Source organism: Sylvia atricapilla, chromosome 13 (genome assembly GCF_009819655.1).
Source record: "Sylvia atricapilla isolate bSylAtr1 chromosome 13, bSylAtr1.pri, whole genome shotgun sequence".
In the NCBI taxonomy this organism is placed as follows: Eukaryota; Metazoa; Chordata; class Aves; order Passeriformes; family Sylviidae; genus Sylvia; species Sylvia atricapilla.
In genome coordinates, this window is record NC_089152.1 from 14,482,885 (window position 1) to 14,498,874 (window position 15,990).

A 15,990-nucleotide genomic window follows, 5' to 3' on the forward strand; every position below is an offset into this window, starting at 1 on the left:
TTTTTGTGGACTTGACCATAATGACTGCCATAATTTCAAGTGGTTTCACTCACAGGCCACTGCCAAGTCATAAATCAAAGCCCTGATGTTTCTATGCACATTGTATTCCAGAGACAGGACCTCAGAGAGCCCCTGCCAAAGCCTAGCACATGAACAGGGCAGGCTGCCCCTCCTTGGGTGGCTCAGCTGTTAATCTGCACATCCTGGCATCCTGTGGGAAAGCTTTTCTTGCTTCTTTTGTCAGCAATGAGACCATTTCCTTAGTCAGGAATAAAAGGTGAAGTGGAGGCTGCAGTGTGTGCTTCCAGTGTAACAGCTGTAATTAAGTTAAACTTTTTAAATCTAATTTGGATTCAATTTGTAAAGAATGAAGGCTTTCTACACCTATTGCACAAAAGCAGCAGTCTTTTAATTGGTGTTTGTGCACGGAAACAAACAGACCAAAGAGCCACCACCACACCATGCTCCAACCCAAGGATTACTGCTGCACTCTGAGGGTCTCTGGGAAGTTCCCTCTGCCACCCTGGTTGCCAATGACCAAAACAGACTCCACGTTACTGCAAGGTCACCTTTATGCAACATACCAAACATAACAGACCACAAATTTATTCAAGAGCTCCTCTCCCCATCTCTGAGGGTCATTTCTGCCCACAGTAAATAGGAAGATGCCACAAACCTGACAGATTGAAGGTAACACTGCTCATTTAAACTGGCATACAGAAATGCTAACCATAGTCTATGGTATTTATCAGTCTTCTTTTAATCAATCATTGTTTCAATGTTTCCAAGTTCCCCAACCATTCAATTAACAACTATTTTATTTCCAAATTAAGTATTATGCTTGCATTATTTTAAAGGCCCATAAATCCTAAGGAAAATATCTGACTATGAACTGACCATATGAGCTAGATATTAAAGCTCTTTCTGGACAATACTGACATGTATATATTCCAAGTCCAGTTACTTTTCACACTGTATATTTTTTCATTTATAATCCTATCAAAAATTCACACAGCACCTTCAGTGGTTAACAGCTTTTCCTACTTAACTTCAGTGAAGACAGAAACAAACCCCACCCTAAATACCAAAATAAAAATTGGTTCCCTTTACTTACTGTCAGATACATTTTATGATAATGGTCATTTGAGAGAGGAATGAATTTTCAGTAATCCAGTGGAGAGGGAAAATATTTTCTATATCCATACTAGGTTATATCCACAAAAACTGATGACTTAATTTTATTTTGCCTTTCTTTTCCATTCATTTAACCTGTCTTTCTCTTGACTCTCACACAAAATCCATTCCATCTGTTTCTGAGTGCATCTTCTTTTGAGGTATTACTCCCATTATGATGACTAGGTTTTAAAGCTCTTTATTCACATCAGGTCTTACTATACACTGCTTTATTTGCCAAGCAAGGAGCCCAGGCCCAAGGAAATCAATGGCACCACTGTAATTTGGGAACTGCACAGGATCTGCCCCTGCTTGTTTAACAGCAGCTTTTTTATGTCCAGAAGCACAAAAACATAGAAGTCTGTTGAAAGTTCAAAAGCAGTTTTAATTTTTGTGCCCTGCTTTTCAAACACTTCTAAAATTATTTGGGGAGTTGAAAAAAACCCAAAACATTTTACCCAGCTAGGCTGCAGAAGTGTTTAGTACAGTTCATTGCAGTAGCAGTGCTTGATGGGCATTTCCAGGCTGCTCCTTACCCTTCTCACAGGATCTTGAGGATCCAATTAATTAATGTCAGAAAAACACTTTGAAGATAAGAAGCACTTTCTGTGATGATTTTCTCAAAGAACCAAGGAGCTTTTGTTTCGAATGCCAAATTCTGGATAGAGGCATGAAATACAAACCCATACACCAATGGATTTCAGCAGAAAACACCACTGAGAGAAGGTAAAGGAGGGCAGAATTGCACAGCAAAGAGTTTTAGTCTCTGTTCCCACTTTCCCTCTGGAACTACTCACCATGCTGAATGGATTCTAAGCCCTAAACAGCTACACTGCTATTTATGATTAATTTTAAGAGGCAGTGTCTTGATAAATTCTGGAATATTTTAAGAATCTACTGAAGTCTAGGAGCTTTTCAAAGATGGAGAAACCTGGGCAGCTCTGCTTCTGCTGATGGGCACTGTGAACGCTGAACCATGCAGGAGATGAAAGCTCTGGCCCGTTACTGCATTCCCTCAGATGATCATTTCTAGTCCATGGATATGGATTCTGCAAAAGCTGGATCATCGTGCCAGCCAAGAGGTTCTAAATAAACATTTAATTTCATTCCATTCCATCATTTCTGATGGGGATGCCAACAAGCAGCACCTTTGGTAGCACTTCTTTGATTTGAAACCCAGTGCTTTGTAAAAGATGACTATAATTTATAGATGTACAACATGCCAAAACAGAACCTGGACTACAGTAACCCAGACCAATTACACACATTACTACTAACATTAAACATTTGCTTGAAAAACGTTACTGACAGAGTGTGTTTTTAAGGTTTTAAGTTGCCAGAGTCAGCACTTACACAGACCTGATGAATTCCTCTACTGCATTATTCTGCACAAGGAGTGAGAGAAATTTCACCTTTGCAAAGGGTGGCACTGAACAGCCTTAGAAGGCGAGCAGAACAAGAGGTAAGAACTGCAACCCAGAAATTAAAGGCTTTATTATGGTTTCTAGGGGAAGAAAGCCACAGGATGGTTACTTTATACTGGAGGGGGGAAGAAACAGCCCAAGTAGGTGCTGATGCAGAACAGATCCCAGATCATGATAAAAACAAAATCCAACAGGAATTTGACTTTACGTAAACAATGCTGTACCAATGTTAAGACCACAGCAACAGATGACTCACATACGAGCAGATGCCATAATCTGATCATATAAACTCACAGTTGAGTGTTAATTCATTCTACCTCTAAGACAGGATGAAAATTCAAATATAGTAATTTAAAATTACACAATTCGACCAAGTGAAAAGAAAACATCATTAGTCCATTACTAACGACACCAAGTTCATCAGGAAAATCTGCACCTCAGATGCATACACAAAATAAATACACTAAGGAAACACTAAACATTTTATAACATCACTGTTATAAATCATCACCAATCAAGTCTATGAGCTCTGCCACAGTATTCCTGTGTTCTAACATGCAGCACTCTGAGGTTTGGATTTTCACACCTTACAATCTGACAGACAGCTTATTAAACTTTAATACTAAGCAGATCTGAGGGTCTCTATGCTCCTTTACAGAGTATTCCCCAGCACCTAAAGAATTAAGGCCACTGGAGAAGCACATAACTAATTTTGAAGGCTAGCTGCATTCTAACATGCCTGATTTGGGTTAGACCTCCTTTGTATCCTAACCATATCACCATTGTTTTCTGCTTAAAAAAAGTGATGAAGCTAAAAGACAGAAAAAAAGCCTTCATCAGCTCACCTCCAGGAAAGTGTCAAATTTCTGTTGTTACATCTGCATTAGGGATGATACTGAAATAAAACAAATGCTTACATCCCACTCCACACTGCCTGTCTCTTCCTCCTCAACCTTTAGATATATTCCAAGGTAGGAAAAAAATTATTCCTTTTGATTTCACCTTTGCTTCAATAATATATGCAGTGGATGCTAAAGACATGGCACAGATTTCTGCCTTAAAGAGAACTCACAAGGGCCACTGTTAGGACAAGCTAATTCAATGTTAACCTGAACACATTAATGGAATTCCCCATGTTTAGCTTTATAAATTTTATTACCTATAAGGTCCATGGCCATGTACTCAATTACAAACATGTGACACTTCTTCACAAACAAACAGAGCAGAATAAAATTCCGTAATTTTCCTTTGTAGTTCTCCAAAACCTGCACAACTGCTCAGAACTGAGCTGACACAAACAGGCACAGGGAAGGAATCCTCTGTTCATTCATAAAGCAGTGAACCTTTGCTTGAAATAACTCACAAACTTTGAAGTTCCAATGCAAAATAGCTCTCCCTCTAATAAAACTAACTGCTTGGCAGAACAAGAAACTAAGCCTGGTGCTCATTAGGACTCAATGAAAGTTTCAAAACAATCCAAGAGCAACTCTTCTGAACTAGAGACTCGAAAGTTCCAAGGATGAACTATGACGTGCTATCTAGCAAGGCCAGGGTTAGAGGAAAAATCAGTTTCTGACTGTATCAATAGATAAGGTCAGAAGAAACCATGACTTCTTAAGACTACATGCTTTTGTTTTAACAGACACATGGGAGACTTTTGTTCAGAAGTCTGCTTTGCTGAAAGTGCAACACAATATTTTGATGCTGAAAAGTTACAACCTCTTGACAGACATTTAGGACTGTATCATGCTTCACTTTGTTTTTTTTTTTTTTCCTTTTAAAATGGCAGAAGACAACTGAAGAAAGGTATTGTGTGTTCATAAATTTAAACTCACACCAAACAAATTTCCATGACTTTGCCTTCCCCTGCATTAATTAGGCTTTGGGAAGGAAACAAGAAGTATGTTGTAGGAACAAGCAAAAAATCTGAGAACTATTATTCTGAATAAAGAACAACCTCCTCTAGTTTTGCCAGACACTTGAGGAAAATTCAATCCCCCAGTCCTCTGCAATATGAGCCTAGAAGAGAATGATGAAGCATTATGACAGAAATTCAACAGTAAGCTTTTAATTTCACTTACTGAAAGAACCTTAATTCTGACTGAACATCAGCAGACACGTTACACACTAAGGTGTTGCTGCGTTAAGTCCTTACAAGTAACTGTAACGATGAGGCCTCATTTCACCAATACAAACACATCTCTTTTCCAAGTTTTCCAAAGCTCTGCTGTGGCTTATCAATTAAATGTCCCTATGCTTGGTTAGAGCCCTCCTAACAGGTCTGCTCTTGCTTCTCCCTGAGGTTCACCTCCCATGACTGCAGTGAAACTCCTGCACAGAATCCTTATGCTCAGGAGGTCCTTGCTCAGGGCCCACAGAAGGTTTTCCAGGTCAATCGCACCAAGTGTTCTCCTGCCTTGAGGCCACATTCTTCTCTTCCATAGAAGAGCTGGAGTAGGGGAATGGAGTGAAGGCAATGGAGCAAGGATTAACCCAAATAACAACAGCTGCAGCTGCTACATCCTCAAAACCCTTCCCGAGCACTTCATCTTTTCAGTGGTCACCTCAGTTGTTCAGTCTTGGGCTCCCTGAGCCATGTCTAGGTCAGCCCATGCAAGGTGACAACCTTTGCAGGTAGCTCATTTCCATGGTTTTTAAACCAGCCCTTAGGCTCACAGCAGACATTCACCTGACCCACATCTCTCAACACACTCCCAGCAACTTGAGAATTACAGTAACTTGGTACTCAAAAAAATGGAGTCATGACTGTGGGGCAACTACTGCTGCCATGGGTACAAATATGAAAAGGAGACTGCGTCTACAGTGCTTCTAAGCACCCAAATTCTTCTGATACAAAGTGTTTGAAGTAATACTCAATAGAAAATAAAGACACTGGGCAAGCTAAGAAATAAAGGATAAAGTTTAATCTCCCTTGACTAACTTAATCATACAGTCTATAAATCAAGTTCTAAATCCCCATATATATTGTGTATTAGAAAAGACTTGGATTTCTTTTGGAATTTAATGCTGCAATATAAAAATATTCTCTGCAGATGAAATCTCTTTATTGGATCCAACCATGAAGCCACTAATCATGTAGAATTTCTACTGGGTGATTATTTTACTAAAAGAGATTTTGAAAAGGGTAAAACCCAAAAATGTTGAAATTGAGCAGTTCAAAGGGAAATAAGAGAAGGAACAGCAAAAGAAAAAAACGTTTATTTTACAGAATCAGAGATGTAAGAACACATTCTATCTGACTAGATCAAGAGATGCTTAAGGAACAAAGAAAGGTTTTTCGCTATCCAAAAGAGAATTTTGCTCAGAATAAAATAAGATTATGGAATCAAAGAATGCTGCACAGAAATATCTGTGACAATTGAAACCAGGTTCTCAACCATTTTTTCTTAAGTGTTGTTGTGCAGCAGTTGAACGACTATTTAAATTAGTAACAACTTCTCCTCTTGGCACAAAGGGAAAGAACTGTGTCTTCATGAGATTTGGGAATTTGCCTGTGGATAGTTTATGAATTTGGACTGACTCTGGTCATTCTTTATGCACAGCAAAGTCACTGAATAAAATTAATTTTGAATTAAAATTTGTGAGAAAAGGGGAACAGTATTGTATCATACCGATGATTACACTTTGGTAACAAATTTATAAAGCAGTGTTTATTCCAGGTAAAATACAGCTGAGCAATAGATTATTGCTGATTACTACTGAAAGATTTTAATCAAATCCCAAAGCTAATAACTCCCAAAGAGTACATGACATTTCCAACACAGTCCCGTGTTGGCCCTTAAAGGGACAAAGGAAGAATGGAGTGAAAGCAGAATCAGCTGCATTAGTGAGAGGATTCATTTTACTGGGTATTAGCCTTGAAATGCATACACCAAAAGGTGCTCCATCAGCACCCACTCTTCAGGGAGCTCAGGTATTTTAAGGAGCCTTGAACAGACAATGTGTTGATATTCCAAACACTGTGCACCCCTCAAATGAGTGTTCTCATGGAAACTGCTTGGTGCCTTGGTCATCAGCTAGAAGACAAAAATAATCTAAAGCTTTGAGATCTAAAAAGGTCCCATTAATTGAGTTCAGATTAATAAAAACTCTTCAAACAGCCCATGTCTTTCATGTTTTAATGCATCTTCTTTGAAATTTTTGCATTCAAGTTCCTTGGTTCTGTCCGTAACTGGAAACAGAAGTCTAATCAAAACACTGTGAGAAAGGCTGAAATTAAAGATTTTGGGGTCTGACAAGAAGCAGGAAATACTGAAAATCTTGCAGAGTCAGTTCTCCAGTGGCTTCCATGCCAAGGGGGTTTGCAAAGTTATATAAGCAACCAGATCTCTGGGTGTTTTTCAAGACAAGCTGAACAACCAGTCTTCCTCAGTTTCCTCTCACTATTTTGCATATTTCCCTTTATCCCTTTTCCCTGCCTTTCAAAGCAATCTTTCCCTATTTAATGAGAAGGAAAAAAACCCCATTGAAACAAACACTTCAGTGGGACTCATTGCTGCTGGCTGCTGTTCAGATGATGTATTTGCAGGGCAGATCATCAAAGCAACAGCAGGTTTCAGCTGCTGCTCTATTGTAGCAAGTGCTGTTTTTCTAAGAACAACGCTTACAAACAAACGCTAAAAAAATACACCACCACCTGTGTCATATGATGAGACAACTAGGAATTACAAAGTGATTTCTGTGGGTTCCAAAACTGGTCATGAGACTGCCACCAATGGGCAGATGTGAGCCAAAACAAACAGCCAGCACAGGCAGCTGGAAAGAAACATCCAGACTCTTCTTAAAGATGCAGAGGATAAAGGCCAAGAAGCCATTTACCTGGAAAAACAGCAACATGGAGAATTCCCCTGGAGGTTCAGATGAGGTGGAAAGTCATGAACCTCCTGGGCAAGGCATCTCTTGCTCAGGATCCCAGCTCAGGGCTATCCCTCAGACCTGCCCTCAGCCAACAAGGAGAAACTCATTTCAAAGCTCCCAAGAGAAAACACTGATGGCAAGTGACCTGCAGAGAACTGTTTTGTTCTCTGACAGTGACAGTGGTGGGGAGCTGGGACACACAAGTTAACCCAGCCATCGAGGCTTAACCTGAGGCCAGAGGAAAGAGATTTCCCATCCCCCAGAGTAGCAAAGTCCATCTTTTTGTAATTTTTGTTTTTAAAGACTGGACATTTAATACATAAAAAAAGAAGAAAGTAGCTTTTGAGAAAGTATTTCTTTTGTATGTTTTCAAAATGTGCCTGGAACCCTACAGATCACTACAGAGAGTATTAGATACCAGCTGGCTATTTAATGAAGTCAGAAAGGAAAAGGTCACCTTGAAATTTACTATAATAAGATAACTCTGCCAGAAACTCCAAATTGTAATTATTTAAGCAACACCACTAATTGAAAAAATATATGGTCAGCAAAGAATAATGTCCTGGATATATTCTGTTCCAACTTCAGGCCATTACACTAGGTAAGATGCTTGTGCAACTTGAATTCAGTGGAGTTGAATTCATTAACGCCAGGGTTGAATTTCATCCAAAGTCTTAACAGCTTCGAGGGTTTTAGTAAGTGATCATCCCAGCCAAGTAATACATGTTGGCTACAGTAAGATGAACATTTATTTAGTGAAAGAAACACTCCCTGCAGAAAATCAATTTGAAACTATTTTAACAGCAATAATTGAAAGGATATAGAAGTGTAAGTGTGTGTCCAGGGAGAACTGGGCATCCTAATAATGAACTACAGGTGAGAGAGGTTAGAAAGGGAGCGATTCTGCATCTCTGTCTGTCTTGATATGCTATCTCCTATTAGTTTATAACCCTTCTGCATCAGAACAAACTCATGATGGTCTTAATTCTCCCTGGTAGCTTATCTATACATACATCATCCTCAGACACAGGAATATGACCACCAAAAGAGCCAAACACAGACTGCCCCAAACTTCTTGCCAGAATATGGTTCTAAGATTCCTGTCATCTCTGGGCATAAACCAGACTCCTCATACCTCTGCCTTGAGCCCTTCACACAGAATACGGGAGCCAGACTGGCTATGGTAAAGGCATTTAACACCACTTAATGTCAGAGAAGCTGTAGGCCCCACACATACTGAAACTGCAGTTTGCAGAGGAAGACCATGAAATTATTAAGAATCACCATATAAACCCACTTAGCCATAACCAACCACAATACCACACTTCCCAGCTCCAGGAAATGCGACCTATTCAATCTCTCAGGCCAGCACACCCAGTCTAAACATTAATCCTGAAGGGAATCCGCCAGCAATTAGTGTAATATTAAATCACAGGCACTGAACTGGGCAGCTGCTAAAAAATGCATGTTTGTCTCATCAGACCCTGGCTTCAGTACATAAAGTAACAGCCATGGAAAAGCACCTTCCTGGATAGGTCAGCATTAGACACTTCAGGATCAGGGCTGGTTTTAAATCCCTGGTGAGAAAGACAAGTCTCTTAGGAGACCTGTGTTGCTTTTGAATTATAGCATAGCCATACAGAGAGCAAGTAATTAAAAATATTATTGATTCAGAGAATCAATGTATCTACAACTAGCAGCGCTAGCCAACTAAACTGAGTTAAGTGGAAAAAGTCAGAATCTTCTCTGCTCATCAGCCCTCTTCTGAAACTGACATTGAATTGAAACTTTTAAGGTGTCCCAAAATTTCTAAAGCATCTATTAATGGCCAGTCTGGTAGAGTAAGAAAATATTTGACCAAATATAGAATCTGAAGCACTGAAGGACAAGCCTGAGTGGAGACAAAGAGATAAGGCAAAAGCCAATAACCAGGAGTTATCAACTTATATTGCCAGTTCCATGTTTTTATTGGAATGCTTGATTTACAAACATTTTCCAAAAACCCCCAATTTCCTCCTGGTTCCTGTGTATTTCCTGACTCTCCAGTTCAGTACTCAGGAAACAGGGACACCACAGTTTCACTAGGATACCTAATCACAAAAAGCATTTCTTAGGAACTTTATTCAAAATGTTCTGTTTAAGTTTACACACTGATTGTAATTGCCTCTTCAGACACTAATAATCACTCTGAAATTTCCTTATAGTTTGAACTTGCCGTGTCTAACTTCAGATTATTTAAGAAGTGATTCCTTAAATCTTTTCTCCACAGTTTGAAGCACACTGTTGGCTGTTCTACAAAATATCTTTGTTGTTTAACTCCAGCAGAGAACAGCGAAGAGTGCAAAGGACAAAAGGTAAAAAAAATAGTTATTCTTATCCAGATATTGCAATTACATTAGTTTTTAAGTAATGCATTCAGGAAGCCACAGATGCAAGACAGACACTCCAACTCTAACGCACTGACACATGAGGGATGCACTCAGAGATTAATACAATGTTCAAGGCCTTGGGAAGGTCTCAAGTCCATCACAATAAACACACATAATAGCACAGCTTTGGGATACAGCACTCCATAAACTCAAATGACAAACTGCAGGCTTTGGTTTTGAACAGAAATATGAGAATTATCACTGACAGTTCTCGTGCAGGGAGAGCCATGGAGCCCAAGGCACACTAAAGCATTGGAACAGAAGTTTATTATAAGCAGATCCCTTCTATAAAGTTCATTCCAAGCCCTAAAAATTCCAACGTGCATCCTCTTCTCCATATTTCTGTATTCATTGTAGCTTTTTTTGCACAGAAACATTTAATCTTGTGTAAAAAAAAAATTTAAAAAATCATTAACAGCAATTAAAGAAGTATATTTTGAAGTATATTAGTTGATTTAATAAGCACCACATGAAGGAAATCAATGAGTTTATATTATAAAGCTCTTCACATGATCACAGCAGTGCCTCTAGCAATGTTTATCTTCTAAATTCCTGCCAGTGTTCTAATCTAACGCCTTTATTTGCTGTAATTTCGAATCTCTAAAGTGATTTTGAAATGTTATTTAAAGTTCAAGAGTTGCTAAAAATCTTTCATCATGAGATGTACTGTTTGAATTTTATCTGCTACAGGGAATACTGAATAAAATGGTTTTCAGAGCACCTTTTCACAGCCACATTGATATTAGGCCCTGTTGTTTTCACACATCAAATTCCTTAAAACTATACTCATGTTCAGGGACACCAATATTCACAAGAGTGCTATTAACATCCCTTGGACTCTTGTTTAAAAAAATACTAATCTGCAACTTTTATTTTAATCATAAATTGTGTATACTGGCCTGTGCTAATAGAGGATGCTAGAAATAGCAGAATATCATTTTACAGAGAGCAGGGAAAATGGATTAGATCCAAAGATGTCTCTATCTCATTTAGTTGCTGAAATGACTTAACTCCAGGAAAAACAAAACTGATATACATAATATATTCCCTGAAGAAACTATAATGAGCTTTACAATTAGCAGTGAAATAAATTCACTATGAAACAAACACCTTTGTAGCAAATAGCATTCAGGAAAGAAGCAAAATGTTAGGAGCCTTGCCACACTGGGAATGATCTACCTTCCCTTGGACAGGACACCTCAGAGCCCGGGGGTGGCAGGCAGTGTCTGGTACCTTTCCCTGGACTCAATCCCAAACCCACAGGACTCCACACTCAGACAACTGTCCCAGAAACAAACTGCTCCTTCAGTTACAGACATTACCAGACTATCTCAATAAAGTTCAATTTACAGGGTATTTCAAAACTAACACATTTTCAAGCATTGTATCTTTCAATTCGCTATTAAGCTGAATTTTAATTTGAACTATTGACACCTCCATCCCAACAGACTGCCTTGCTGTGGACGCTATGGATATGGACAGCAACCAGCTTCTTTCAATTAGGTTCTCAAGACACAATGGGCAATAAAAGCACATTCCAAATAATCACTTCAGATCTGTGTTATCTGGCTGTAAATTCTGCCATTATCTCAAATCCCAATCCCAAAGATGTAGAGGTATTTTACTCCAACCCACATGTTTTGCAGCACAAATGCTGTAACATACTGGTCCCACTGAAGGTATCATGGTCCTACTTAATTCAGTGGCAAGTTTCCCATGTCAGTGTATGAGAACTGTCCAGCTGATGATTACCAGTGGGATAAAAAGTATGTCTTTGTCTCTAGCATGTGACAGAAGTGCTTTGCCAATGGAAAGGTCTGTCCAAGGTCAGCAGTTCTGTAACTTAAAGGTTCTGCTACATGTGAACCAGTCAGAAAATACTGCTGAAAATGACTTTGAGAAGTCATTCTGACATAGCTCAGGGCTGTACAGCCTCCAGCCTTCTCTATATAGTCAGGAATACACAGCTTTTTCTCTTAACTGTAAAAAAATACTAGAGTAAATATACAGACTGATGAATACATCATTAATAGTTATGAATAGCTATTATACAGCACGCCAAAACTGGACTGCTTTCTTTCCCAACAAACACACACTAGAAAACCAGCACGAGACATTTCCTGGGGAATTTCAGATACACCTCATGGCTCTATTAGTTAGTCTGTTTTGGCTCACTAAGACACACACCAGTTAATGTTGCAGCCCATTCTCAACTTGACTGCTAAAATATTTTCCTTGATCACATCAGTGCTCTTCCTACAGTAATAATTTAGACGAAATGGAAAGCCCCAAAGGAATTGGAATACTTGGCCAGGGGGAGAAGAAAATACTGTATTCGTGCTGTATGAAATTCAATTCATTCCAAACTGGGATTTTATGGAAAGTTAATTGCAAAGTTCCATGAACAACCAAACAGTCCATCTCCTTTAATCTGCATATTCTGACTATCCAGACAACATTCCAGAAACACTTTAAAGCTTTATATACCACAGTCATGCTTTCCCTTTTTAACAGAAGTTTATTGTTTTCCAGTGGCAAGAACTTAAAAATTTTATTCTGGAATTACTCCAGCTTGTGTGCAAACCCCAAAAACGCAGTTCTCAAAATGAGCAAACCTCAGTAAGCTGAATCATATTCAGCAGAAACATTAGAACTGTGCTTTTTACGAGGGTCACAGGCTTTACAAAAATGAGCAATAAACTACTACAAAACAGTTCACAAAAGCAGTATGGAGAGGTTTTCAAACATTTGGATGACTTTTCACCGAGTTTGAAACTCATATACACTTGCCTGTTCTTTCCAGCACCTCCTGATTTTAAAGAAATAACTCCTTGTGAACTGCTGACTGCTCACTTGCTTAGTACTTCTGACGGAAGCGTGGGGCTTGCTAAACCTGCTTAATGAAACCTCATGGAACTCAAGATAATCCCCAAAACAGAGAAAAACAGGGAAACTGATACCTAGGAACATCTGCTGCCATCTCCTAAAAATGAGAAATTTAATTTAAGACCTTGAGCTGACTTCCAGTTTTGCATTGATAAAACTAAAATGTACAAAGTAAAAGGAAAACCAAAAGCAAGCAACTTATGCTCCTTGGGGGGGGGGAAAAAAAATTAAAAAATGGTGATTACCAGCAGCTCTGTTGGCTACAATGGATTATGATGGAACAGGGTATTGGAAATTCAGTTTTGCAAAGCACTCAACTACAACCTTAAAGGAATGGCTGCTGGGTTACTTTCCTTGTTGCTGCTGCAGCATAAGGATAATTTCTTTTTTTATTGTTATTTTTAAAGTTTGAGACTTCTGTGCATTATCATAAATATAGAGAAAACAGTAAATGCCTAATCTGAGTTTTCAAGTTGCCCAGCTCCACCAGTGTTATGTGCACTATAAAAATGTCTAAATGCTGAATGCTATTTTATCAGTGAGAAATTTGTGACCACCAATATGCCAAAAATCCAACTTCATAATTACCATTTCACTTGTCCAATAAATTGTTTTCTATTGTTGATCAGCCTTTCTCTTAGTTTTAGCTTTCTGATCTGCTTGAACATGCTCATTTCAGTCCTGGTGTAACTCACCTGCCCCAATAAACCAAGTTTATTGTGTAACAATGTAAGCAGAGTGGCTGGAGTCCTTCTAGGCTGGAATTACATCCTCAAGAATTCCTAACAAATCCCTACCAGCACTTTTAAACAAAACATATGAAATGTGTAAGAACAAAAAAGATAGAAAGAAAAGAAAAGATGATAGCATAAAGCAAGAGCTCAGGGGATAAGGAGTTAAGGAGTAGCATGGGAAAGAAAAACTCTGTCACTTTCCCATACATGCCAACAGCCTGGTTATTTTTAATCAAAAATGTTACTCTCTTTCTGTTCTGCCCATTACAAAAATGTTCAAGTGGCTCAGGACATTTTAATATAGTTAAAGTAAGTTTTTCTGCCAGCTGTTTCCAGATGCCAGCACATAAATCTGACAGAAAAATTGCATTCAACTCCAGGATTTTTTATATTAGTAATGTGACTGCTTTCACTGTACTGCCATGTCAGCTGTGTTCTCACCCATTTTCTACCAAATGTACAAGTATCCTCGGAAATTCTTTAGATAGAATTATTGCTTTAGTTCATCATCAATTAAGTTAGTGTTGATGGATGCTATTCAAACTGTTCTCATGAAAAAACAAACGCTGGTGTATGCTCATGCATAATGTATCAAAACTCCATTTGAATGAAACCAGATCAAATAAGAACTGAGAAGACCACCCAGACAACAGGTTCAGAACATTTGGCTTTCTTGGACTGTGGGTAGCTTATTCTATTTCTTCAACTGCGAAGTAAGTTTTTGGTAAAATTATGGAACTCACTTTCCAGTTCAGACTGTTCTCCATAATAAACTCCCATCTACAGGCAACATTTCTGTAGAATTCATTCCAGCTCCAGCAGGAATTAAGGGGAAGAAAGTAGAAAAGAGAGTAGGAGCAATTCCATAACAACACCCTCCTTTCTTGTACCTGAGCAGCAGCTGAGATGCTTTACACACCAGAAGGGAGATAAAGCAGCTGTCCAACAAGAGGACTGGCATTTGGAACTTCTAGTACATCTTGACAGTTGTAGCAATAACCACACCAAGCTAGCAGAGAAGTTCTCAGGTGGCTTCAATTTTACCATTCGCAATGGTAATTTTTAAGAGAGATCTAAGGACGGTGAAGAGAAAACTTGAGGTTTGAAAGGTGAGGGGCAGGTTTTATAAACCATAAGTAACTCTTGTCTCTGCAGTCCATTCATCAGAACTGCCTACAAAACATAAAAGTATGCAGACAAACTAAGGGCTTTGTAACCTGAGAACACAACAGGTTACAGTGGGGAATGCCACAGTTCATAGATGCACACAAGAGTGATGCAGATCTGGTATAAATTCCACATAATCTCTAATTTGCAACCCACTATACATATCTAGAAGTATAGATTAAGTGGTTATATTGCTATAAATATTCCAGGTTCCTCTATGGTTTTGAATTAAGGACCTGCTTTAGAATAAACAACTGTACAAAGACCTTGGGTTCTGTGAATGCCTCCTCAACACCAGGTTATCTTAATACAGTATTTATACACTTTCCCTTTAAAAGAACTGAAACTTTTTGGCAATCAGAAGATGCTCTTTTCTCCCCAAGCAGCCTTTTATATAAATGAGCATCCACTTGGCTGGATTCTTGACTGATCAGAGAAGGTTAATGATGTGGGAAAGGGAAACATCACAGCGGAACCGACTCACATGAGACACTAAAGCCAAGTCAGACAGACAGGGAAATAGATTGTAACAGGTCTACAACGTTTGTCATGCAAGATCAATCTAGAACTAAAACCAGCCAGTTAGCCCTGATCAAAACACCTGTTTAATGATTTATTTTCTTTTCTTCTTGACATTGATTTCACACTGCTCAGAAGGCCTTTCCTGGCACAACCTCCACCCAGTTGCACTAGCACACAAAGCATTCTTCATTCACTGAGATGCAACTTACCCAAATAGTTGTTGCTCTTTGACATCTCAGTAATGTTGATTTTAGTAGCTCCTTCAGGAATTTCCACTATCTTGTGGTAGCCAAGATTTGTTAGCGTGTGTTTGAAAACTCCAGACACAACCTTGCAAGCAGTGTTGTCCCCTCCACATATTCCACACTTGTCAATCACTTTGTCAGAACCCAGATAGTCGTCACAGCCAATGCTCTGCAAAATAAAGTAAGATTTCTTTTTCCAAGATCTTACAAGTGCAGATTTTGGACATAACAACTGAGAATAGCATGACTTTCAGAGAATAATCAATTCTGAAATGATTTTGTGAATTAGCATTTTAGCAATATCTTCTGCATGAAAAAAGCAATAAGACCCAAAGGGTTCTCAAACTCAGCGTTTTCAAGGTAGCCAACAGGCTTTTACATCCTGCCAGGCAAAATCCAAGAACACACCATGAGCTGTAATGCACTGATCATACTGACTGCATGCTCCTCAGCTGAAAGAAAAGCTGAACAACATAGTCCCCACAGCTGCTGCTCAGAAAAGTGGTGGAAAGCTATGATTTTGTTATAATTC

The 15,990-nt window shown here is 38.8% G+C and overlaps 1 protein-coding gene across 2 annotated transcripts in view; it reads right to left on the reverse strand.

The window, feature by feature from the left end:
- The window catches only part of THSD4 (thrombospondin type 1 domain containing 4), a 214,888-nt gene that overhangs the window by 35,435 nt on the left and 163,463 nt on the right, over positions 1 to 15,990 (reverse strand). For both annotated transcript variants that reach the window (XM_066328521.1, XM_066328522.1), the window contains one exon: positions 15,423 to 15,627. In XM_066328521.1, coding sequence (XP_066184618.1) covers positions 15,423 to 15,627 — 205 coding nt within the window. The remainder of the gene's footprint in view (positions 1 to 15,422; positions 15,628 to 15,990) is intronic.